This window comes from Anabas testudineus, chromosome 14 (assembly GCF_900324465.2).
Source record: "Anabas testudineus chromosome 14, fAnaTes1.2, whole genome shotgun sequence".
Lineage (NCBI taxonomy): Eukaryota > Metazoa > Chordata > Actinopteri > Anabantiformes > Anabantidae > Anabas > Anabas testudineus.
In genome coordinates this window covers 18,172,563-18,196,344 of record NC_046623.1, presented here as the reverse complement: position 1 = coordinate 18,196,344, position 23,782 = coordinate 18,172,563, and the positions used below count along the sequence as shown (strand labels likewise).

The window sequence follows — 23,782 nt, the reverse complement described above, 5'->3', positions numbered from 1 at the left end:
GTTGTGTGAATCAGATAGAACTGAGAGTTGAGGTCTATCTGAATCCAAAGGATGCTTTTAGATTGTGAGGGAGATAGAAGCGAGACAGAAAACAGCTGTAGGAGATGGACAGATTACAACAAAGCTGCAGTAAATAAAAAACAGATCTAAACCAGGAATAGATGAGTAGCTGGTTAATCAGCCCTTGTTTCTTGCTCCAAGCCATGAAATAAACGCAGAGGTCTGTATTTGCTGTGCTTTCCCAAGGTATTTGAAGCCTTTTCCAAACATTTTATGATGCTACATCTGAATTCCTGAATTCAGGAATAATTTAAAATGTGGCAGCTCTTCTTCACTTCTTCCTGGAAAAATCTGCATCAGCTTGGCACATTTGGAATTTGCAACTATGGCTCGATCTTCAAGTCAGTTCATAAAAAGTCTCTGGGTTTCAAGTCTTGGCTTTGAGGCCACTGAAGGATTTTAACATTGTTGTTCTGAAGCCACTCCAGCGTTGATTTGGCAGCGTAGTTGAATCTTGTTGGAACAGAAATGTGTTGGCCTCACTCACTGGACTTTGGCACTTAACAACATGCTCTCCTCAGGATTTGCATCCCTGCGTTGTTCTTCTGGATCTCTGGCTAAGTCTTCCTTTTTCCCCGGCCAAGCCCAAAGCCACAGTACCGTGCTGTAAGGTATGAATTGGGATAGAGTTTGATAAGCACTTTGTATTAAAGTTTACGTGACAAACTCCAGGTTGTGTTTCCGGGAGAGGATCATTTCTAACTTTTCTGTTGTAGGAAGTTCCTCCATTATGATTGAAGAACAAGGGTTTTGTCCATAGGTCAAAAATCTAGCAGCTCTAGGAGGAGTCTTGGCAGTTTTTGTTCTTCCATCTCTTAAGAGTAGCAGCCTCCTGGTGACTCTAGATCCTTTTGTGGTTTTCTTCTCAGCTCCCTTCGGAGTTGTGGTAAAGTTTCCATCTTAAATTTAGTTCGGTACATTTAATTGTTCACTGATGAACTCTGTACAAATATAAAAACATCTGAAGCACATTAACTCCAATGTAACAGAGTTAATGAAAACTTATTTGTTGGGTCAGTATTGAAATGACTTAAAGTGAGTTTCCATCTAAATGTATTGCAAACTGAGGCCAGTGTGAACAATATCTTTTATTCTTATGGTCTATGAAGCAGATACCTTAAACATTAAGGTAACATGTTAATTACTGTTTCTTACTGTTTGATTTTTGAGACTTGATGTATTTCTGTGATGAAAAAGAATGAGAGACAGGGTTTATGTACACAGAAAGCACTGCTTTATTGACTGCACTTGACTGGATTGGATTAGTCTGGACTGGATCAGATGGGACTGGGACTCCATCAGATGAGGGTGGGAGCTGAGGGGACAGGTTCAAAGTCGGATGGGCGGGAACGAGGGCAGACAGGTCGAGGGTAGGGCAGGCAGGGTCATAGTGGGATGCAGCCGTCATTAAGGCAACACAAACAGCATGCAGATACAGTCACAGGAAACATCGTCATCATCATATTGCTTTTCAAAGTCTCGCTTAAAACATTGAAATTGTACAAAAAGGAAGAAAATAGGTTTTTTCGCACTAATGAAAAATACATTTTTTTGATTTTTTTCCCCTCCTACAAAGAAGATTCTAATACAAGAAAATAAATATAGCAAAAAAAGCCAAAAAATAATTTAAAATAGCTCTTCTTTTTCATATATGTTCAATAGTTCTCTTTGCTATTAACAAATGGCACAACATTCTTTGAAACAAAGAATACAGAAGGATTAACTCCTGCAACATTCATATTATTGTATTGAAGAACTGATGCAGAGTGGAGGAGTAACTGGACGAGACAGCAGAGTTTTGTTGTTTAAACACCTTCATAAGGACAAATAAGACAAATAAGGGGAGGAGAAAATGCCTGTGTCCAGCTCTGCTTAGATTGATTGGATGGTTGTGATTACTGTAAATAGTGCCTAAATATGCGGAATGATTCAGGCATGATGAAGAACTGAGAGAGAACAGCGGTACGGGAAAGGCTGTTCAAACAAGAATCAGCTTGATTGATTACTTCAAGTGCTTGAAAATAAAAACTGAAACAAAAGATAAATAAAAGTTGGTTGTCGGCCAATAAAAGTTTGCAAAGTTTTGCAAACGAAAACTCCACAGAATTCTGGTTTCATAATGTGTTTTAAACCTGAGGGAGAACTGCAGGTCAGGAGAGAGGAGCGAGAATTTATTTTTTTGTTATTAATGAGATTCAGAGAGTGCCTGCTCTGCACTGAGGAGAGATCCAGAGAAAGACGAGAGGAGAGGGTGAGAAGAGATACAGAGAGACATGAAGTGGAGCTGAGAGTGAGACCGAAATGTCAAAGTAACAAGAAGTTACGGAAAGACAGTGAGAGATGGAAACGAGAAGCAGAGAGGCAAACGAGAACAATCACAAGAATCTGGCTTCATTAGTTTTGGTTCAAGCTTTCGGAAAATAGTCACCAGTGGCTAATTGCTGGTATTTTGCCCCTAATGTGGCTCCAGTTTTAAACGTCACAGATCTAATCACATGATGCACGTTATCATTAAGCTGTATTTACTGTTAGATTCGATTTTTTTAGAAAATGTCATTCAGTCGATGTTGCACAACAGCAGTAAAGAAAAGAGTTTCTTCCAATGCAATTGGTTCCTAAAGTTTGTTGTGTGACAACAGAGACAGGAGAATAAAGAAATGAGTAAAGAAGTCAAGTTATGAGGGCAGAGAAGATTGAGAGGGAGAAAGAGAAGTTAACAAATCAGGAGACAGAAATAAAGCAGAGACAGAGCTGTGAAATTACGAGTGGGACAGTACAGAGGGCCTCTTAACAAATGGTCTTATCCTGCTTCTTAAATCCAGATTGTGTCTAGACATGATTTATCCAGATTACATTTACATCTGGAGGTAAAGTGCTTGTGCTGAAATCACTCTTTCCTTCATAAAACAGATTGCCCCCCGCCTCCCTTTATTATATTAATGCTTTGTTTATAGTTCCCAGCTGATATTAAGTTTAGCGTTGACCATCAGTGGGAGACGGTAGCTTTAGTCCAATCGATCTTTAGTGAGTCTTGGTTGCATTTACACCTCAATTTGTCTGGGTTGAACCTCCCAGGAGCCTAATGGTAAAACCAGCTGTAAAGGGAGGTTGAATAAATTGCTCAGATTGTGAGGGGGGGGGGTTCCATCCAGGTTTCAAGTTAAATTTGGATTGTGATGTGTTGGGCAAATGAATGTTTACGTCTCCGTACAAACGCGGCAACATAGATGGTGATTATAGACAGAAAAGGTCACGTGGCTGGATATTTAAGGAGGTATATCCGTCTCTTCGATATTCAACTACCAGAAATGAATTTTTCCTTCAGCAAAAACAAAAACATAACTAAAACAACATTTGAGATATTTAAAGCTGCACCTACAGGTCTGTGAGCGTTAGAAAAGTTAACCCACTGGTTCTTCTGCCTTGTGTTTGTTCTACTACTGTACTAGACATCACGTTAGGATTAACTTAGCATTGGAACAGATCGTGGTCTGTGCACTGTTCAGTCAACTCTAAGTGGTAAAGCCAAAAATGTACTGTTAAATTTACTTTAGCCAGAGTGAGAGAGTAGGTAGGTGCACATCACTGTAAAAATGTAATTTTCACATTTTACATTGTGTGTGGTCATTTTGACCTGTCACATCAGCTGTGTTATCACGTTGCCCTGTTCTAATAGACGGTGAGCTCACCCAGATTTAAAATTACTGATCACTTTACAGCTGTATTGTTTTTACATGGATAATTAAAAATCACAAGCACATTTAATTTTATGAAACAAGAGTAATTAATTAAAATTCTTCAGTCAGTAGATTTTTAGTTAATGTTAGGCTACATGTGTGTTCACTTTAGTGAAGGAACGTTATGATCATTGATGGTTTTTAGATGACAACATATCAGGCTATGGATACTTAGATGTGTTGTGATTTGTCACCAGTGGTTTTGGTCATTTGGTGGATTTTGTTGACAGTACAGTTATCTTTCAGTTAAGACACGGTTGTTGTTTGTCTTTGCTGTTGAAGTCAACGATGAAGTAACCACGTATGACCACAGGGGGTGATTGATATTGAAAGTCATGGTGGATAATAACATATTCTGTATCTAAATTGAACTGTCTTCCGGGTGCTTCATGCCATTTAATGCAATTTTTACCCATTTCCATTCTCTTCCTGATTTGATTGTTACAGTTTGTAAAGGAAATAGTTGGATGGAGACCCAGCTGTATGGAAAGAAAGAGATGGAGATGAGGAGGCGAGAGGGCAAAGAGAAGGGAAGGGGCTGGTGTTGTTTATATTAGCTGCTTGTTAACGTGACTGTGTGGACAGGCTGCAAACAGAACACAGGGGAAAGAACAAGTTGTACTCTTTCTGTCTGCGTCTCTGGCTCTGGTTCAGTAAACGTCCCCCTCCTCTTCTCTCCTTCTTCCTTTCTATGAATCTCTCTCCTCTCCCTTTCCCTCGCTCTCTCTCCAGGTCAGAGCAAAGCAATGTTTTCTCCTCCGCACACGTACTTCCCCAACACGTGCCTGTCGTTATTTGTCCTTAAAGCTACAGACATTACTTTTTTTTTTAGATCATCCTATATTTCATACGCAATTCAAAAACAGCCATGTGCCGGCCAAGGAGGCTGATCACCGGACAGGAGAGGGAGGAGAGGAGGATTTGTGGGCAGGAGGGTCACAATAAGTGGGGATGTAGGGATTCAGGATGGGGTGGAAGAGGGGACTTTGCTGGTGGTGGGAAGAGAATGAGCGAGCAGGGAGAAGGAAGATGTTGGATGGCGGAGGCAGAGTAAGGTGCGCAGTTTGTGCAGAAGGGAGCTTTAGTCTTAAAAACATTTCTTGGAGCTGCTCTGGAGGCAGAAGTGATCTCTCTTTGTTCAAACCTCAACAGGTGGAGCCAAAAGCCCAGTGAAAGGAGGAATAAAAAGGAAACTATTTGGACGTGTAATTCTTCAGGTTCCTTTAACCTTTAACATGAAAACACATGTTGAAAAACTACTCGTGGTTTAGGATGGTTACAATTTCTGACAGCCAGCAAAACACGGTTCATGACTCCAAAATCTAGAGTTTACTGTGATATATCACGAGCAGCACCTAAACTGGACATATGATGTCTGGAAACTGAGAATATTTATATTTTTTAATTAATTAATTAATTAAGTCCAAATGATTAATCAACAAATTGTTTCAGCTCTAGAAATCCAGCTGGGTCATTGTATTTCCTCATGTCTCCTACGTGTTGGTGATGCTCCCAGTTCAGCTAAGTGACCTTCCGAGTTTAAATTGACTGTATTCGACTGTATTGATGCACCAATTTATTACTTTGCAACACAAATGGAAAAGAAAAGGGCTCTGATTTAAATCACTCTTTGACTCCACCAATTTAGATTGAACTCAACAACTGAACATTTTTCTGCCTCCACAGCGTCTCGTCTCTGAGCGAAGTGTTTGTCTGAGTAAACCTTCAATCTGTGCAGTGTGCCTGGGTTGTGGATGTTGAGACCTTGAAGCCATAACTTTGCTGTAACAGAGAGGAGAGCAAAGCGCCAGTAAAAACAGAGGAAGCAGATAATGAGTCAGCTTTCTAGTCTGATACGAGCCACGGCGGCCAGCTAAAGCGTTACAAAAGAAAAAAAAAAAAAAACAGCTTGCAAAGGCTTTTTCAAAACACGGAAAATAAAAGTAGTAGTAGTTGAACAGTATTATACATTATTGTAGATGTATATAAACTCCAGCGGTAGGTAAGTAGGTAGGTGAGTGGATTTGTAAGGCTGGCGCAGGACAGTAAAGCAAGGACCGGACGATGTCAAACAGGAAGCACTAAGCAGTCATTCTGTCTCCCTCTGTCACAGATTAGCACGAATGGACGTAAGCAAACCAAGAATCAACTCAACTTTTGTCTTCCTACAATAACTCGGATTATCAGCGTCTCCACTCTCTGTGCTACAGAGATAATGACTGCTTTCACATTTTCCCCCACTAGGTAGTGTGTGCCCAGATTTCTTTAACTGGACACCCACTTTGTGTTAAAAAAACAAATACCATGGCCCTATGACATTATAAGCATCGTCAAATCCCGGCTTAACGGACCTGACGACAGCCTCAAACCACTCTCCTATTGGATGAAGCAGCAACCACAGAGGAAGAGAGATATTGTATGAACAGCATCTTGATGCCCGTCTGGTTCCTCAAAACCACATCAGCGCAGTTATCACTTGTCTTAAAATAGAAAAATATCAAACATTTCCTGTAAAACCTGGACTCTAAAGACTCTAAAGGCTATTTTTATTTCATTTTTTTGTTTTTGCTCATATCAAATACAGATTGGTTTGTACGACTAAATTTCCCAGCATTCTGTTGGTGGAGGGTCTTCAACCTCCTCCCTGCTAATAAAAGACCTTCAGTGTGATCTTTGCCCAGCTGAGGAGGTTCTGAGGAACCCAGCCCTGCTGGTGCACTGATGTCTTTCCAAGAAGTTTTACAACAGTGTCGGTACACAGACAACAGCTGTGTGTTTTGTAGGCGAGGTTCCAGTTACCTGCAGCAGTCAGTATTGGCCTTTAACCAGCTTTTGAGTAGAAATCTAGGAATTCATGGCTGTGTGTAGGTGTGTTTCTGCCCTGCCATTACATGCATGATGCCCATCAGCTTATTTCTGGTATAGCATTCATGCCAACACCTAGGGAGTGTTTTGCTCTGACACATGTACCACTCAGAACATTATATAGTTGTATATTTATCCATTACGCATAATGTCTTAACCATGCAAGAAGTAAGATGGCACAGGAAAACATAACCTCCAGTATTTCCCAAGATCTTCTGCTGATACTGCTTCACTCCGAAGCTACAAATTTCAACACAGTGAATGCTATTATTGTTGGAAACCAGCAAAAAGAGAGGAAAAAACATCTAACGTGGATCTCTTTACCATGTTCATATTCAACCTGACAGAGTTGCAAAATTCAAAGATCATCAGAGCACAGTTCGGGCTGTGAGCAAACACCCACACCAGCGTACCACACAGGACAGTGATGCTTTAAAGTTGTATTCTAGTTGATATTGATAAGAAGAACCTGCAGAAGACTCCAGTCTACAGTATCTACGAAGCGGAAGGAGAGGGCATTGAAGCCACACTGTAAATATAAAATAACCAGTTTGTGTTTGCTAAGGCTGCACAAAATCGCAAAAAAAAAATCTCAACTGCAGCTATTTAAATGTCAGATTTCCAATCAAGGTGCCACGTTGCTATTCATGGATTAAAATGTGACTTATAAACATAGAAAATCTTTAGAAATTTAACTCACCTCACCACTTCCACAAATTTCTGCAGAGGACATTTAAGCCCCAGAGATTTTTTTTCCAGCACTGTGCAGCCTTAGCATTTGCTACTACATGTTAAGGCCGTACATGTGAGGCCTTGTCTAATACCACTGTCTACAAAGTCAGGCTACTCTGAACATTGAATATTGAAACCAAGATTACAGATTGTCCTGTCTTAGCAACACATGAATGGTAACAACCATCTGGTGGAGGATTCTGTGGGCTGTAATGATACTTCACCACATCCTCGCTTCAGAACCCAAGCTTTGTAGCGGTTATTGTTGTATGTGTTGTTATGATCTGTGTCCATGCGGGTTGTAATAGCGGTAGCCAACGTAGAAGTCCATATTTGTCCACCTATCCTTAATATATGCTTTTGTACAAATTCGCTGCTTTTGTACAAATTCGCTGCTTTACACAGTACTTTGCACACTTCAACAAAAAACCTGCTTTTCGGAGGTTTCTGTTTTTAACAGACTTCTCTGTGGTGAAAGTGTGGAGGAATAACAATGTGAATCTTCTACGATGGCTACACCTGAAACCAAGGAGACAGGCGGAGTGCTGTCACCTGTAATAATACTCTTCTGTTAGGGGGCATCCCACTCTGAGTACGGTCATACTTCCTGCTGCAGTCAGGACCACATATACATAAAAAACTAGTCATCTTGTACATTATAACCCTGTTACACCAGCTCTGGCATGTGTATGTATGTGTGTGTGTGTGTGTGTGTGTGTGTGTGTGTGTGTGAGCTGTTTGTTGTGTGTTCAGTTCAGCAGCATTTGGCTTTTTCTGAAGGGATTACTTGTTGAGTCCCCAGCCCAATACTGTGCCAACAGGCTTTTCCTATGTGAACCCCAGTGAATGCCGGTGTGGGTAAATCCAGGTTCAGTGTATTGTTGTATTCTTGGTGGTGTAGTAGGATTGACAGCTCCCCTGCAGTGGAGGAGTGGGGGGGGGCTCAAGCATACGGTGTTTCTTACTGAATCATATTGAACTGGAATCAACCGAACTGACCGGGTCAGTGTTGGCAGAGTTGTCTGACGTCCTTATCTAACATTCTTCATTTTGAAAACCAGAGACAGAGCACATGTATGTGTGTACATAAGATGTAAATGCGCTGCCTTAATACACAGATCTGTTCTTTGGTGTGGTCACTTCAGAAGACAAGTTAGAAACTGTCCATACAGAAATAGCAGAGGAAGCAGATTAGACTTGCACCTCTATTTAAATGTATATTCATCAGACCTGGGTAAAGCAGCCCCTAAAATCACTTGTGATGCTTTATTTCACTGCAGTGTGGCCCCAGATGGGTGGGGTGCAAGAAAGGTGCCTTTTTGTAGTTGAACATGGCACCCATATAACCAGTCCCACTCATCTGGTAACCAAAGCAAGTTAAAAATGAGCATTAATTATTGGTAGAGACTATTAAACCCAGGGCTGATCATCATATGGTCATACTGAGAGAAGGAGCATGCTCAGTAGTAGTCATGTAGGAGTTCAAACAGTGAAGCTTGCCAAATAAGGAAGTTTGTAGACATACACACATCACTTTTATATATATATGTATATACTGTATGATATAAAATGTGTGTAGATATAGGTATCTATGTCTTAACGTCGCTTTTTTGATAAACTTTTTAACCTTTTATTCTTCTTTTTTAAAAGTTTTTTAACCCCTGAGAATATCATGGACTGCTTTAAGTACAAAATACAACTCTCTGAGAGAACAAAACGTTTTTTTTCTTAAACAAATTAACAAACAACTCAATTCAAGAACTTAAGAGTGCAGGCCTCTGAAGCTGATTATTACATTCTCATCATTCACCTAACAGGAGGAAGAGGTGCAGCAAAGTTATCAGCTACGAGAGCTTGGCCACGTCAGTGTTGGTGGAAAATCTGCTTAAAGCTTAGCTTTGAAAACAGTGCTGGGCATCTTGCTAGATCAAAATTATAACACGCACTGGGAACAGTGGTGGCCTCATAGTAATTAGAAGTGATATGTATAACTCAAAATAGGTGTGAGGAATTTCCAAGTGATGTCTGTAATTTTTAAGTTCTCCACAGGTCGTGTAATGACAGCTGTTGCAGCCAAGACCTAGAGATGTGGTAGTAGATGCTGAAAAAGCAAAGCAGACATTTGAGATGGGATTACCTTTTGTCATGTAACAAACTACATGTAAAATATAAAAATAATATAATATAAAAATAAATCTTAACCAAATATGTGAATTGGGCTGTATGAACAAAATGTAATTTAAATCTGATGGTGCTCACAGGTCAACATGGCCAAACTCTGCTGATCGATAGCTCTGGACTGCAGTGATTAAGTTCTGGGGGTGTTGAACAGCAGGCAGCTATTTGCACTTTTTTATGTGGCTCTGTTTCTAACGTTTGCAGATGTTTTGTTGATTAATTGCAAATGCTGCAAATCACTGTTTCAGGCACTAGACAGTTATTAAGGTGACAAAAAGCCCAATGTCGGCTACACTTGGGAAGGATTAGCTTTTGGTTTGATTGTTACAAATCCGATTGACAAATGATTGATTGATTTACTCACGGGGCGTTCGCACATACACATAAAATATGTTTGGTTATAGCTGATCTCTGATGAAGCTGTAATTCTGGGGCTGTGCTATTTCCATGCTAACGCCGTTCGTTATCTGTTTTTAAATAGCTCTTTTTTGTGTAGATAACTGTGATGTAACATAATGTGTGAATAACCAGGAGGCCGTGATGGTCAGCTTCTGTCTTGTTTCAAATTTTGGTAGTGAACTAGCTCTTTCCCCTGGAATCAGCGTGATTTACTCTTGTATCAGATCATACTTGCATAAAACTTTGACTATTTCCACTGTTGACAATAAATGAGCAGTTATTTTATAGCTGTATGTGTGAACACCCCGCTACTGATTGTTAGGTTGATTGAGAAGTTTGTGGGGGCTCAAGGGGGACAGGAACGCAGGGCAAGCGACAGAAGGCACAGAGTTTCTACGATTAGTTTTCTCCAAAGATTCAGGCTAGAAAAAAATAAAAAAAACAACTCAGGAAGAATTTGAAAGACGCTGACAAAAGTCAGATCAAATATCCCAACAGCGGCTGTGATGTGAGCAAAGGGATTTGCTCATAGGAGCTTTTGTGTCAGTATGTCTGTGTGTTGGTGTCTCTGTGTGACAGTCTAAATGAGCATCAGGGTTGGGGTCGATCGGTTTGCTAATCAAAAACTTGGGGAACTAGATACATGAGATAAATTTGAGAATTAAATCTTTAGCGTACAATTTGCAACACGGTCAACATGACGAGAATCGACCCCAACCCTGAATGAGCATCTATTATACACACACGCGTACTTACATTACAGCTCTTATGACTAGCTAGTTGTGCTTTTCAAGGCTGAACACGTTGTCCCATGTCAACCCCTGTACATATTCAGAACAACTCTGGTGTGAAATTTCCATTTAACATATTCAAGAAAACAAGGACTCATTGGATGTATCTCAGGCCATAAAAGACCAAGAGTGAAGCAGACCCTGAAACCAGCTTGAAGAATAACAATAATGCCCCAAAGTGTTTGTTCCCAAGTCTGGTAGATACCACAGACATGAGGCCAGAACTGGGTACTTCAATACCCAGAATCAAAATTAATCTGATATACAAAACAAAAAAGACTACAGGTAATGTTTGTCTCCTACTTGTTGAATGTATCGTATCTTGGTGAGCTAACAACAAACTACAGTCCGGCGGAGAAGCTTTACCGTATGACAGGCAAACGGCTACATTCAAATTCCCCCAAAAAACAATGCAGGTCAAGAGCTGAAGCCATTTTCCACTGGTAAATGTGACAGGAATTTGGTTGCAAAAAGCCATCCAGCCATGTGTTGTAGACTGTATACTGGGCACAGATGGAGAAACAATTAGCCAGCGGGACTCTGCTTGGATAACTGTATGTTTGTGTTTGTTCATTTGAGTCTCAGTACTTTAGGATGCCAACACGCTCCTTCTCAGCAGGTCCTCGTTCCCAGAATGCAACTGTGACAAGTGGAGTTTGCGTCTGCCAGAGCGCATGTCTGAATCACTCTGCTCACCATCAGAGAAGTACCCGTCAGTCTCTGCAGTGTCCAGCAGGGACATTTCCTTTCCTGTGAGTGGCAAATCCATGGACTCGAGTCCTGCTACGCCTACACCTCTATCGACGCTTCTCCCTCGCGATTTACCCTGGCGGGGCAGACGGAGCCGTGGGCGAAGGATTGCTGTGTCAGGCACCGTGACCCCAGGGCTGAAGGCCGGAGGTGGCGACGAGGTTGTGGAGAAACCAGATCTAGCCCTGGATGCAACACCATTCCCTGCATGGATGCTGTCCCAGGGGCCACGGTCCTCTGAGATGTGACAGGAATCCATTTTGGAGATGGGTGGCTGCGGTGGTGGGTCCCTGTGTATGTCAGAGCTCCTGGTTTGGTGGTGGTGGTGCAGGGCTTTAGAGGAGCCCCTAGACCTTTCCCCTTTCCGGCTCACGTGGCTGGGGTTTTCTTCAGTCACACTTGCCCACAGGCTTTTTGCTGTGGAAGGGGAGCTGGCGGTAGAGGCAGCTGCTGTAGACAAGAGCGTCTGGGACTGGTTGGGGATAGCAGGCTGTCCACGAGCACGGGGCTTGTTGCTTGCTCGTGGTTTCCGACCCAGCTGGGGCGTTTTCCAGGTGGACTGCATGGAGTTTTCCATCATAAGGTTTAACAGGCTCTCCTCGCCCTGCAGGAGCTGGATGACAGGAGGAGAAAATATGAGGTGATGAAAGCAAGGACAGGTGTTGGGGATGAAGGGAGACAAAATGGGAGGATAAGAATTAAACGTAATCAGTTTAAATAAGATTACTGTGATGATGTGTGGAAAGTTTCTCATAGATCAACACAATTCATTTGCTTGTTGCTTGGTTTCTGGTTTTAAATGGCTGAACTGTGTACTGGTAACACAGAGGCTGGGGTTTGAATCCCAGCTGTGATCTACCTCCAGTCGGGGTCCTTAGGCAAAACCTCCTTACACTTACCCTGCCTTTGCCTTGTATCTCGTATCTCACTTGTAAGTTGCTAAATGTAAAAGTTTCCCGTAATATTTTGGAACAAAATCGTCCCATCCACTAACCACCTACCCATACCAACAGTGCAACAGTGGAGGATGTGAGCACAGTTTGTTTTTGAGCAAAACAGCAAAGTTGATATATTCAAACAGCATTTTATATGACATTATATGTTATATTATATTATATTAGGTTTTTGTTGAATCTTTTAGTTTTTCTGTATTGTTAAAAAGACGTTTTATAATTTTCCTACTACACACCAATGTAACTTAGGACCTGTTTCTTTTCTCCTTTACAAAAGTTTGGTTTACTTAAAGCAGCTGTTTTCAAGCATATCCTGTACCAACATCTTATTCTGGTTTGGTGACAATTGAGGGGCGTCTGTTTGTTTGTTCCTGAACATTTCAACAGTTGCATTGTATCCCTGCCAATCAGAACACAAATGGAGCCCATTCCTGTATATTTCTGAGGAGGTCGACAGATCAGCCAATGTGCAGCTCTGCTCTGACCATCAGCTCTTTCATTGGACTTCACCCACACTGTCTATTGAGCAAAACTCACACAGCTCCAAACGTCACTCATACTTGATCCAGAGTTGAACGAATTGAGATGTGGAGGCTTGGTTTTCTTCTGTGGGTCTATGACAATGCATTTTTCAAATCTAATATGATCTACTTCAGATGTCTTGACCAGTGAATTTCTGATTTAAAAGTATATTGATGCTACAGGGCCTTCACTCATTTCTGCTTTCATTCTTATAAAATACTCTAAACCTATTTAAGTTCACAAAATAAAACTAACAGTTCATTAACATTTGTAGAAAGGCTATGAGTTTGCAGCAAGTAATACTTCTCGAAAAAACCAAGTTCCTTTCTTTAGCTGAGAACATTTTGACTGAGAACTTTGTGTAACTTTGGATGTCCAAGTTAATCAGGCCTGTGGGTAGGATACTTCCTTATTTGGCTCTTGGCATTAGTTTTGTCTGCCAGTGAAGTGGACTGGGATTCAGTTCAAGAGGTGATGGACTGTTTGACAGCACTGCTGATTTCAACCGTTTCAATTTTGCCATGTGTGCTGGCGTTCAGTGCCAAGAGCCAGACAGCATCTTTGTCTAATATAATCCTCCTCCTCCTTTAACTGATTTGATCTGTGTGCCGTCTATGTGCACTTGTGCTGGGACGGTCTGCTTGTAAACATTTATTTCTTTAACAAAGTTAAAAATGCACAAATGAATTGAAACCACCGCTGCTCTATCACAGTAGTATCTACTGTATGTATTAGTATCGTAACAAACAGCCACTGCATCATGTTCCAGGTCTCCTGCTGCTGAAACCCTACCTGGTCAGAGAGCAGGCTGCCACTCTTGTCCCCATGCTGGGCAGCCAGAGCCCACTGGCTTAGCATGTCATCAGCAGTGATCTGAACTGACTGGGCGAGCCAGCTGTCAAATAAAGAGTTGTCCAATGGGAAGGACTTTGACAAACCTGAGGGAGACAAGGGGTAGAAAGACAAAGCAGAAAAGTAAGGAGAGCCGTACACTGTTCATTTATAAAAATACAGAAAAGGTTGGACTGAAAATGTCAGTGGAGCTGAAGTAAAGAGCTGTAATTTGCCTTCATTATAGTTCTACATGGAATAGAAAAGATAGTCTAGGTCCAACAGAAAGAAACAAATCCAAAACCCAAACTTTTTTTGTAATATAAACTGAACCGTGTGATCCGTCTGTCAGTGTGTATGAACTGTTATTTCTCAAAAGTACAAAGAAGAATATTCACTCTTTATATTGAAAAACTAAATTTTATAGAAAAGTTTGATGGCTGCAGCAACCTCTTGGAGAGAACTGTAATTGCAAAGACTTGAGGTTTTTCACCATCTGTACAAACAGACACACGAGTAAAAATGAAGGGATATAAAGGTAAAGGCTGGAAACCGCTGCTGGATGTGTAGGACCTTGGAGCAGTCAGGCCACCATGGTGAGCGTAGCCACTTGGGCTTGGCAGTACTTGGTAAAAACCATTACACAAGGAGCGAGCATCAATACCAATGACGTAGGGGCTTGTATACAATATGTGTGACGGTACAGTCGACACAGGAGTTTAGAGGGGCACGTGGTGCCAGTCAGGACAATGCCACCGTAGCTTCGTAGACAGTGTGGAAGCTTGACTTGCCTGCCTTCAGCCCAGACCTTGTCTCCTATTGAAAATGTCACAATAAGTTTTTAAGCAAATTAACAAATCCTAGTTTTCAGTTTTTTAGGGTTTGTATAGTATGTAAAGACATGCTGCAAATTCAAACACGAGTTTGTGCTGCTTTAACATTAATAAAGGTTTACAGCAGATTGTTTCCTGTGTTGTTCTCAACATTGGGTCCTTGTACAGGACTGTCACAGCCCAGAAGTGTGTGTTCACCATGTGCAAGTGTGAGGCTGCAGACAAAGCTTCCTGCGTTTGAAGTGTTTGTCTGTCTGTATAATTAGGAGATTTTCATGGCTCCTTTTCTATCATTGTGGGCTGTGAAAGTGCTGCCAAAGCAGCGTGAGTCTGTCTATGGCATTTTAGTCTTTCTTACTCTGAGACACACACAATGCAGTGAAGACATCGAGGCTTAAGGAGAACAGAGAATGGGGGTGGAATCTATTGGTTCACGCGCTTCTTGTCTCCTGTTCCCACAGAAGAGTTCACATTTCGGCTTCCCCGTCCTTTCACTCAGTGCATCTTGATAAAACAGATGCTCTTTATTCCTTGTTTTAACCATCTGCTTTAAACTTGACCCTGAGCATAATGTTACTTTTCAAGCCAGTTTTCTTGTGTTTGACGCATGTTGACTACAGCGACTGTGTCTCAGAGCATTTCCAAAAAGTGGGCGACCAACAAATCACCACGAAAACACTGATTTCTAGTGCACTTCTTGCATCATGCTCTGCCTCTTAGTGTTGTAGTCAAGACCACCTAAGCTGAGACCAAGTCATCACCAAGACCAGAATATACTGAGGCCAAGACAGGACCCAAATGTATTTGGGTGAGGGTTGAAGAGATTTGGTAGAAAAGCAAATTGCTAATGTTAACTAACATTAGCAATAACTAAACTTTTTATAGTTATAATTCTATAAACTTTCTGCCAGAGTAGCCAGAAATCAGTGCACTGTCACCAGACAGGTCAAATCTGTAAGCGTCCCAAAATGTCCAGAGTAGAGAGGAAATTAACAACCAGGTTACTCAACTCTTCCAGATAAATAACATGTATGATATATGAGACTCCATATATGATCACAGTTTTAAACTACGCTCTTTGTTTTGGTTAGATATCACAAACCACAGAAAACTATCAAAACTATGATTTTAAAATTTCAATCGGTGCATCAAGCATGTAGACAAAGAATAATCGAAGCTGTTTCCTCTGCTGAACAACGTTCAACGTTTAATACGTTTTAGACCAATCACGAAGAGAGCGGAGGAAAATGTTGGTATAACGGCAGGCTAAATTTTATTCCGAGCAAAAATGATCTTGAACTCCGGAGGGTTTATCATTTAGTGAATGGAAAAATAATGAAATTTAGTGTTCTTGTTTTGCCAGGAACAACCATTAACCTCTACACAAGAACTCTGAGAGTCTGTCAAATCCTCTTTGGGGAACAACTGCCTCTTAACAACCCATAGCACCATATAAATATCATCACAAATGCCGGTAATATTGATTGAAAACCTGCACACAAACACATTAACAAATATACAGAGGAGCGTGCACAGGTTTTTGTGGTTTAATCTTTGTTCTCTTTTTTCTCTGCCGTCTTTCCAGCCTCCCAATAAATCTTCACTGCCTATAATGAACTGCCAAGAAAGACAGCAGGAGGTGCTGTTAGGGTGGCTTTAACACCAGCTATCCTCCAAACACACATGCACAAACAGAAACACACGAGCCAGTCGTTTCCATGACGCAGCACAGTGAGGAAGAAGGAGAGGGTGACAGAGGAGAGAGTCCAGAGACGAAAGTAGGACGCACACCTAAAACATGCCACTGCGTTCTGTCACATCTTAACATTATTCACTATATACTAAAGAAATCTGATAGATTTATGTGACTGACAAGCTTAGCACATTGAAATGGTTAAATATTTATATCTTAACGTAACGGAGCATCGTTGTGCTGTGGTTACATCCCAGTAGATTTTCAGACTGATGTTATTGTGTTTTTGTGGGTTTTGGTTTTTCATGCTTGTGTATTCTTATTTGGAGAAAAGCATGTTTTTTCGATAAAATATATTGCAGATTAAAATAAAACTAAGTCAAATTAGTCTATTTTATTCTTCCTCACATTTGCTGGAGGACCCAGCTGAAGCTCACTGGAAGTGGAGCTGTGCCTTTTAAACGGACTCCTCCTTTTTTGGCTACAGCTCACACATGCCATGCTGCACTAGAGGGATGCTATACCTGTTAGCCACTGCAGAGCTAATGCGGGCTAAAGCTATGCATCAGGAGGTTCTGGTGCAGTGGAATCCACCTAAAGTCCCCTATTATTACATGACTACAGCAAACCTCAGTGCCTGTGTACAAAACCCCAGCATGGCATCACCAAACAGCACCTGCAGTGTAAGCAATGAACCAACAGCAGGACGGGGTCAGAACCAGGCCTGTGCATGAGAGAGAAAGAGTGTGTGTACCGCTAGGTCTAAAGCCCTCACTACAATCTGATCTCTCTGTTCTCGGTGCCAACCGTCTCCTTGGAAACTCCATGAGAAAATACAGAGATAGAAACACAGTAAAGATGCAGGAGGAGCAACGGAGCGATGTGAAGGCCAATCAGAGCGATGAGGAGACACAAGAAGTGCAGCAGGCAGAAAAAGAGCAAACTAAATACCTGAACAAAAGGTAAGATCACAGAATAGCACAAAATAATGGAGCCACAGATTACTGAGATTCAACAGTAGTACTGAGAAAAGGCCGTGTTGGACGTACACATCGTCTCCTCCAGTCTGAAAACACAAGTATCATTTGTTACCATTGGTAATAATGGAAAGAAATACAAGACTTTAATCTTTACAAACTAGTAAAGATTAAACTACTAAGTACACTTATTCACTGCAGTACTAGTAACAGTACTACTGTATAAACTGACAGATACTGCCGACTCACAGCAGCATGTGTGGAGTTGGGTGGAGCTGAGGAAGAAGCACCCGTAGTTTCCTTCTGAGCCTCTTGTAGTTTTTAAACAGCTTGTCCGTCTTTTCAAGCTTGTTATATAGATATCTGTGTACTTCTGTTACACCCTCACAGCCTCTCATTGTGCTCTGACAGGACTCAAAGGGCATTTGCTTGCGTTAGATGTGTCATCAGTAGACACAAACCAAATTTACTTAGCAACTGATGTGTTTACTTCTGTCCCAGGTATTATCCGGCTACAACGTCACTGCTGATCCATAAACTTGCTGGAATGCCTTTAGCCTGGTTTCTCGTCTGAAAGTGGAAAAATTCAAACGTTTCTGTCAAATGATATCTGATAATCAGTCACTGAACAAACAGCACTTCCAGAAACAAGCTGTTTATACAGTGACTTGTTTAAAGATGCTGCACATCAGGGAATAACAACAGTAACTTCACTCCATCCTTGATTCTTTGTGGATGTTTTCCAGTAAATATAAACCGTAACATGCAGATTCGACTGAGACGTCAGTTTTAAAGACGACTCTGCTCAGTTCCTCTTTCAGGTGTCAGTGGCCGACACCAGAAAGATTTCTCAACAATGTTTCTTCTTCAGTCACCACTAACATATGGGCTCCACTAATCAACAGGAGGACAGGGGACAGTACATCTGAGAAGGAGTTATGGTACATGCCTGTCTTCTTGATCCCAGAACACTGAGAGCAAGACAAAGCCCTGGGAGACGGGAGCAGACCCGACAGAGAACAGATGGCCTGACACACACACACAGAGATTCGTGAGATATGAACACATACGGCATGCAAAGACAAACACACAGACGACACGCTGAGAGAGGAATGATGTATATGTGTGTGTGTGTATATTTAGACCAAAGAAAACATAATGTACACACACGCACAGACAAATGATACGGTTGCACACAACAGAAGCACAACACGTGCACAGAAGGGCTTGTTTGTCATGGAAACACAATGTGAGTGATGATTTCTAAGGATCTTTTCTACATCAAGCTACAGCCCTTATCCCTCAGCAGTCAGGTGGAAAGACTAGGACAGAGGAAGAAGGATGGAAAGATAAACAGAAAGAGGGAGAGACTGTGTCCTGGTGAAAAACACAAACAGAGATAAATAAAGAGCGGGAGATAATATCTGGACAGGAAGCAAGCGAGGCAGAGCCAAACTATTCTCCTGCGCTGTGTTATCGTCCCGTTTATTGATCATGTTCACTTTGACAGGAAAATACTGTTGGCTCTGTGACGGCCGGTCCGGTTAAATACGGAAATGAGAGACAGAGCTGCGTCACCGCTGATCATCTCTTTGTGTGGGTGAAAAGCTCTTAACATCTCAGCCACACGGTGTCTTGATTGGAGCATCAGATAGATTCATGACTAGAGTCTTTACACAGCACATTAACCTCTGTGCATCGTCACAGGATTAAGACAATCACTGTTTTACTGCTCAGTCAGACGCCCACCAGCCCAGGAGCTCAATAATAAATTGAGAATAATAAAACAATAATATTTATTATATGATCCCTGTTGACAATGCTAATTGCTGTTTGAGGAAACATGCAGTGGAAAAGAAGTATTAGTTTAAAACTATAATAAGTTTATTTTAGGAATAAACTTTTCATTAATTTACTATATAAAGCAGATGCTAATACAGTAACATTATAATTACATTTGACTTTATTTTTAAACTTTCCCTTTTCAATTGAATTTAGAGTTTAAACTCCTGAACATCGTTTGACCTTTGACTCACCACATCAGTGCTTATTGGGAAATGTAAGAATGAAGAACGCAAACTAAAACAGATCTCCCCTACAGTTTCAAATGGGAAGTGCTCAGTTTATATTTTAAGATATTTTAAAATGGAAGTACTCCTGTAAAATACAAGTACATCAATATATATTACTTACAGTTAGTACAGCACTTGAGTAAATGTACTTACCACCTCTGGGAAATACTTTATATGTGTATGTTCACAACTACAGAGTTACCAGCATGTTTCATGTTGAGTATTTATTGATTTACTTAGCATGGCTAATAGTGGGGACCTGTTTTAATTCAGCCATGTTTGAATAAACTGTGCAACACGTTAGAGGTTCTATATTTGTGTTGTTGCTGTCTTGTTGCTGTGTACCGTGTTATGTTGCCGTCTCAGCTGCTCTGTTTGTTACGTTGCTGTGCTGTTTGTAGTTGGGACTGTGAACCTAAGGCGACAAATGAAGTCTGTCTCATCTTGCACAAGGCGTCGGGAGCTTGTACAGCTGTGAGGGAACAATTATCTCAATATCTGCAGGTTTTGGAGCAACATGCTTCCATCCAGATCAGGACGGCAGAACAAACCACATTCTACATATAAGTAGTGAATCATGGTAAAAGAATCCGGGTACAGGGTAGTTCACATTAAAAACATGTTACAAACATCTGATGAACACTACGACACACGAGGCCCTGAACAGTTTTATTTATATGTATAGTGTCAAAACACAGTGTGAACAAACCCTGAGCCGACGTGTTGCTGGCATCAGATTTCAACATGAGCACATATTCAGTTTTATTCCTTTCAATTCAATATAGCTTTTAAATTATTTGCATTTTATCTACATTTTATACAGGTGAACATGTTTTTTGGAAACAGGGTTTTCTAATTTTATTTTATTTATTTATTTATTTTTACCAAAGTGCTATTATCCCTCAAAGTCAGAACCCATTTCGTTATCACCGGAGCAGCTCCGGGTGTCGCTCTTTGATGACAGTGTGAAGTCTTTGTCGGGTGGTTTGTGTCGCTTTGAGCAGCGTTCTGTCATGTTCATTTTCTGAGATCACAGGAAGGAACGGAGCTCTTCACAATTTTACAAGTCGCTTTAGTGCCGTGTTCACTGTGCCGACGTGCACTGCTCATGTGATTTTAATACTTTCATGTGTCTTATATGTTGTATGTTGACATGTGTGTTCAATTGTCCATCATTAAAAGATAAAGTCCATGTTTGTTTTTCTATTTACATCCTCATTGACCTGTAGAAAACTGTTCTCCATCACATCATAACTCATTTTCATTGAGGCTCACAGATATTAATCATGTTCAGTCTTTGTCTGTGCTCCCACAGCTTGTTACACATATATTCATAACTTATTAGATCTGAATACATATACACAGGTATTATGTAAGACTAGTCCACCCACTTGATGTCCTACATATAGAAGCTATGAACAGCAGTGGAGCTTGTTTTTAGAGGAGGCCTGAAGATATGGAGGACTTTGTTTTCCATTTATCCGCCTACACAAACATACAGTATATCACAGCTCGAGTTTCTTTCCTGTGAACTGAATTCATTGTTTGCATTTTAATTATTAGTTTTTTTACACAATAACAAAAAACATATATTAGATCATGACCTTTTCTTTTTCTCTTAGAGATAGGGTATCATGTTTTCTTGTGTTTATCTTGAGATTATAACACAACACATGGAGGGAAAAGCTAAAATGTTTCTGTCTCTGAAATGCACCTGAATGCTGCACCAGAGAGTTCTAATTTCATTGGTCACAGTTTACTATAGAAACATCTAAAAGTGTTCGTGAGAAGGAATTATCACACGTGAAATACTGACCCTGTCTACTAAAAATACAGTTATTTACAGTTACAGTTATGATACAGTTATTAAGGAAAGGTGAGTTGCAAGAGGTGGCTGGACGGAGGTCGAACAATGTGCAGAACTGATAAGCTGTAGATCTGATGTATACTTGTTATAGGCACTGTACATTTAACTGATGTTTTTTTTTTTTAACCTGACATTTTCTGCTAGATTCAATCTGATCTTTATTCTTTTAATCATTCACATGCCTGGTTGTCACCTTTTTCAAATGACTTTAAATGGTTTGTAATTTTGATATGTAACATATGAAGGAACATGTGAAATGATAGGAAAGGAGGAAAGACTGTTTGATCCTGACAAGAACGCCCTGGATCCGCTACGACCGACAGCACCAGTTCATCAAACTGTCACAGATCTGTGTCACATGAAGCTGCTACATCTGAAGAAAAAGACTAAATGAACTGAAGATGTTTTCAGGATGTCATGAAACACGGCATTACTGACACGGCAGACACTAACTTTGAAAACAAGCCTGTCAACCTAAACGAATGCAGATGATCTGAAATCCCCATGTTTCTCAAATACAGAGGCTTCTGCGACGCTGAATTAACACATCAGTCAACACATTTCTACTCTTGGTAACATGAACCTGGGTTATTTCCTAAGAAACTCAACCTCTCAGCCACAAAACGTAGTTATTCATAGCCTTCCTCAGGCCAAACATGTCACTTCAGTGCAGCGGAAAATAATATTATAAAATAATAAACCATCTCTCACTGCTTTGTGATGGACAAACTGAAATGTTCATTTGCACCTCAATAGTTGGGCAGGTGGCTCGTCTCGTGCTGACAGCTTAAAAGCTACAGATTCAATCAGCACAGCGGCAGCGTGTGTCCATCAGCAGTCTATCAAGTGTCCTCGAGCACGACGCTGAGCCTTTATCTCCTCGTTCTCTTCAAGTCATTGTGGATACAAGTGTCAGCTAAGTGCCCCTAAATTGTCAATGTTACCAACACATATCTACATGCATCAATCTGTATGCTCAATTTCCATTTAATATCTGTCGTCTGAGCATCGTATGAAGCTGTGATAATCTGTAGCGGGGAATGGATCACCTTCAAGCAAGACAGACAACCATTATCATCCATCCTCCTCCAGCCGGTGATGACGACCGGCAGTGACAGGGCCTCCCTCTCTCTTATCCTGCCACTGTGTCTCTCCCAGATGCTTATTAATGACAAAGATTAACACTGACAGAGCTTCTCTCTCTTTCTCTCATTTGTTTTACATTTGCTTCTGTGCCGGTTTTCTCTGCTTCATATTCACATTTCACTCCAGTTTGTTTTTTAAAGATCTAATAACATTTTCAGTCCAGGAAGTCACTCAGACGCCAACACGTGTCCTCGTGTCACTTGCAGTAACATAAATTAAAGTAATCGTCACAGGATCTTTGTTGGAAAGAACCATCCAGTAAATGTTCATATGAGAGTGATCAGTTGGTGTTCTCACAATTTTTAAATGAATCTTTGACATTTCTTCCAATCTGAAAGTCAATAATAAAGTAACTAGAAATAAAATAGAATTTTTCTTTGTCTCTGTTTTTCCTGTAATTGGCACCGAACTAGAAAATAATGGAGCTGTAAAATAAAGTGTTACCACACTTGCACTTATCATATTGGACAAATGGAAACCACCATATGTTTGGCATTTTACTGCAACAATTAGGTGTCTATCTGCAAGCTGAAGCTCAGTAGAAGGTAAATCTACTATAAACACAAGAGACACAAACTGCAGCTTCTGGATGGTCCAGTCAGAGCCCAGACTAAGAAATACTGTGTTTGTTGATATTTGGTGAAGATCAGATCACGTTTTATGACCAATTTATGCAAATAGTTCACTTACTTTTTTTTGCCTCTTTATAGTTTGACATGTGAAACAGCGCATGAAGGTTTGTGGAATAAAGCATCTGCTAAGATCAGTGTAAGACTCTAGAGAACCAGCCTTTTACTCTTAGTGTCCTGGATGATTTACAGAGATCTGTCTGACTGTATCTCTCTCCCACACCTGTGTTCTCCTCTCTGTCTCTTGCTGAGTGATGCTACACTGCCAACACACTGATGTATTCGATCGGACCTGCTGGGCTGAGCTGCAGTCACCTCCTATTAAAGATTTTACCATCGCCCCTGACACTTGATCTGCGGTGATCAGCACACAGATAATGTACGACAACGCTGACGAGGTTTGTAAAAGAAGAGACGTAGGAAGGATGTTGACAGAAGCTAGTTGAACAGGGTTGGGTTGAAGGCTGATGCTCTCTTGATGAATCTGTGATTCAGTTTCCAGAACAAAATCAAATAATATTATGCAGAGATGTCAAACGTTCACAATGTCCCGGTTGTCTTATTGTTGCATTTATCTCGTGTGATGAGGATGCATTAACACCCTGCCTCACATAAATTATTGATGCATCGAGGCTATAAATGTGCTGACCTTTTGTCAGCAGGAGCTTTCATATGGACACACAAACACACACATAGGCATATGTTCAACCAATGAGGTGCATTTGATCAGACTGGAAACGCTGCAAA

The 23,782-nt window shown here is 40.9% G+C and overlaps 1 protein-coding gene across 2 annotated transcripts in view; it reads right to left on the bottom strand.

The window, feature by feature from the left end:
• Positions 1 to 1,271: 1,271 nt before the first annotated feature.
• The window catches only part of jade2 (jade family PHD finger 2), a 157,162-nt gene continuing 134,651 nt past the window's right edge, over positions 1,272 to 23,782 (bottom strand). For both annotated transcript variants that reach the window (XM_026372017.1, XM_026372018.1), the window contains 2 exons: positions 13,780 to 13,925; positions 1,272 to 12,125 (listed from right to left, as the gene is read on the bottom strand). In XM_026372017.1, coding sequence (XP_026227802.1) covers positions 11,352 to 12,125; positions 13,780 to 13,925 — 920 coding nt within the window. In that variant the 3' untranslated portion in view covers positions 1,272 to 11,351. The remainder of the gene's footprint in view (positions 12,126 to 13,779; positions 13,926 to 23,782) is intronic.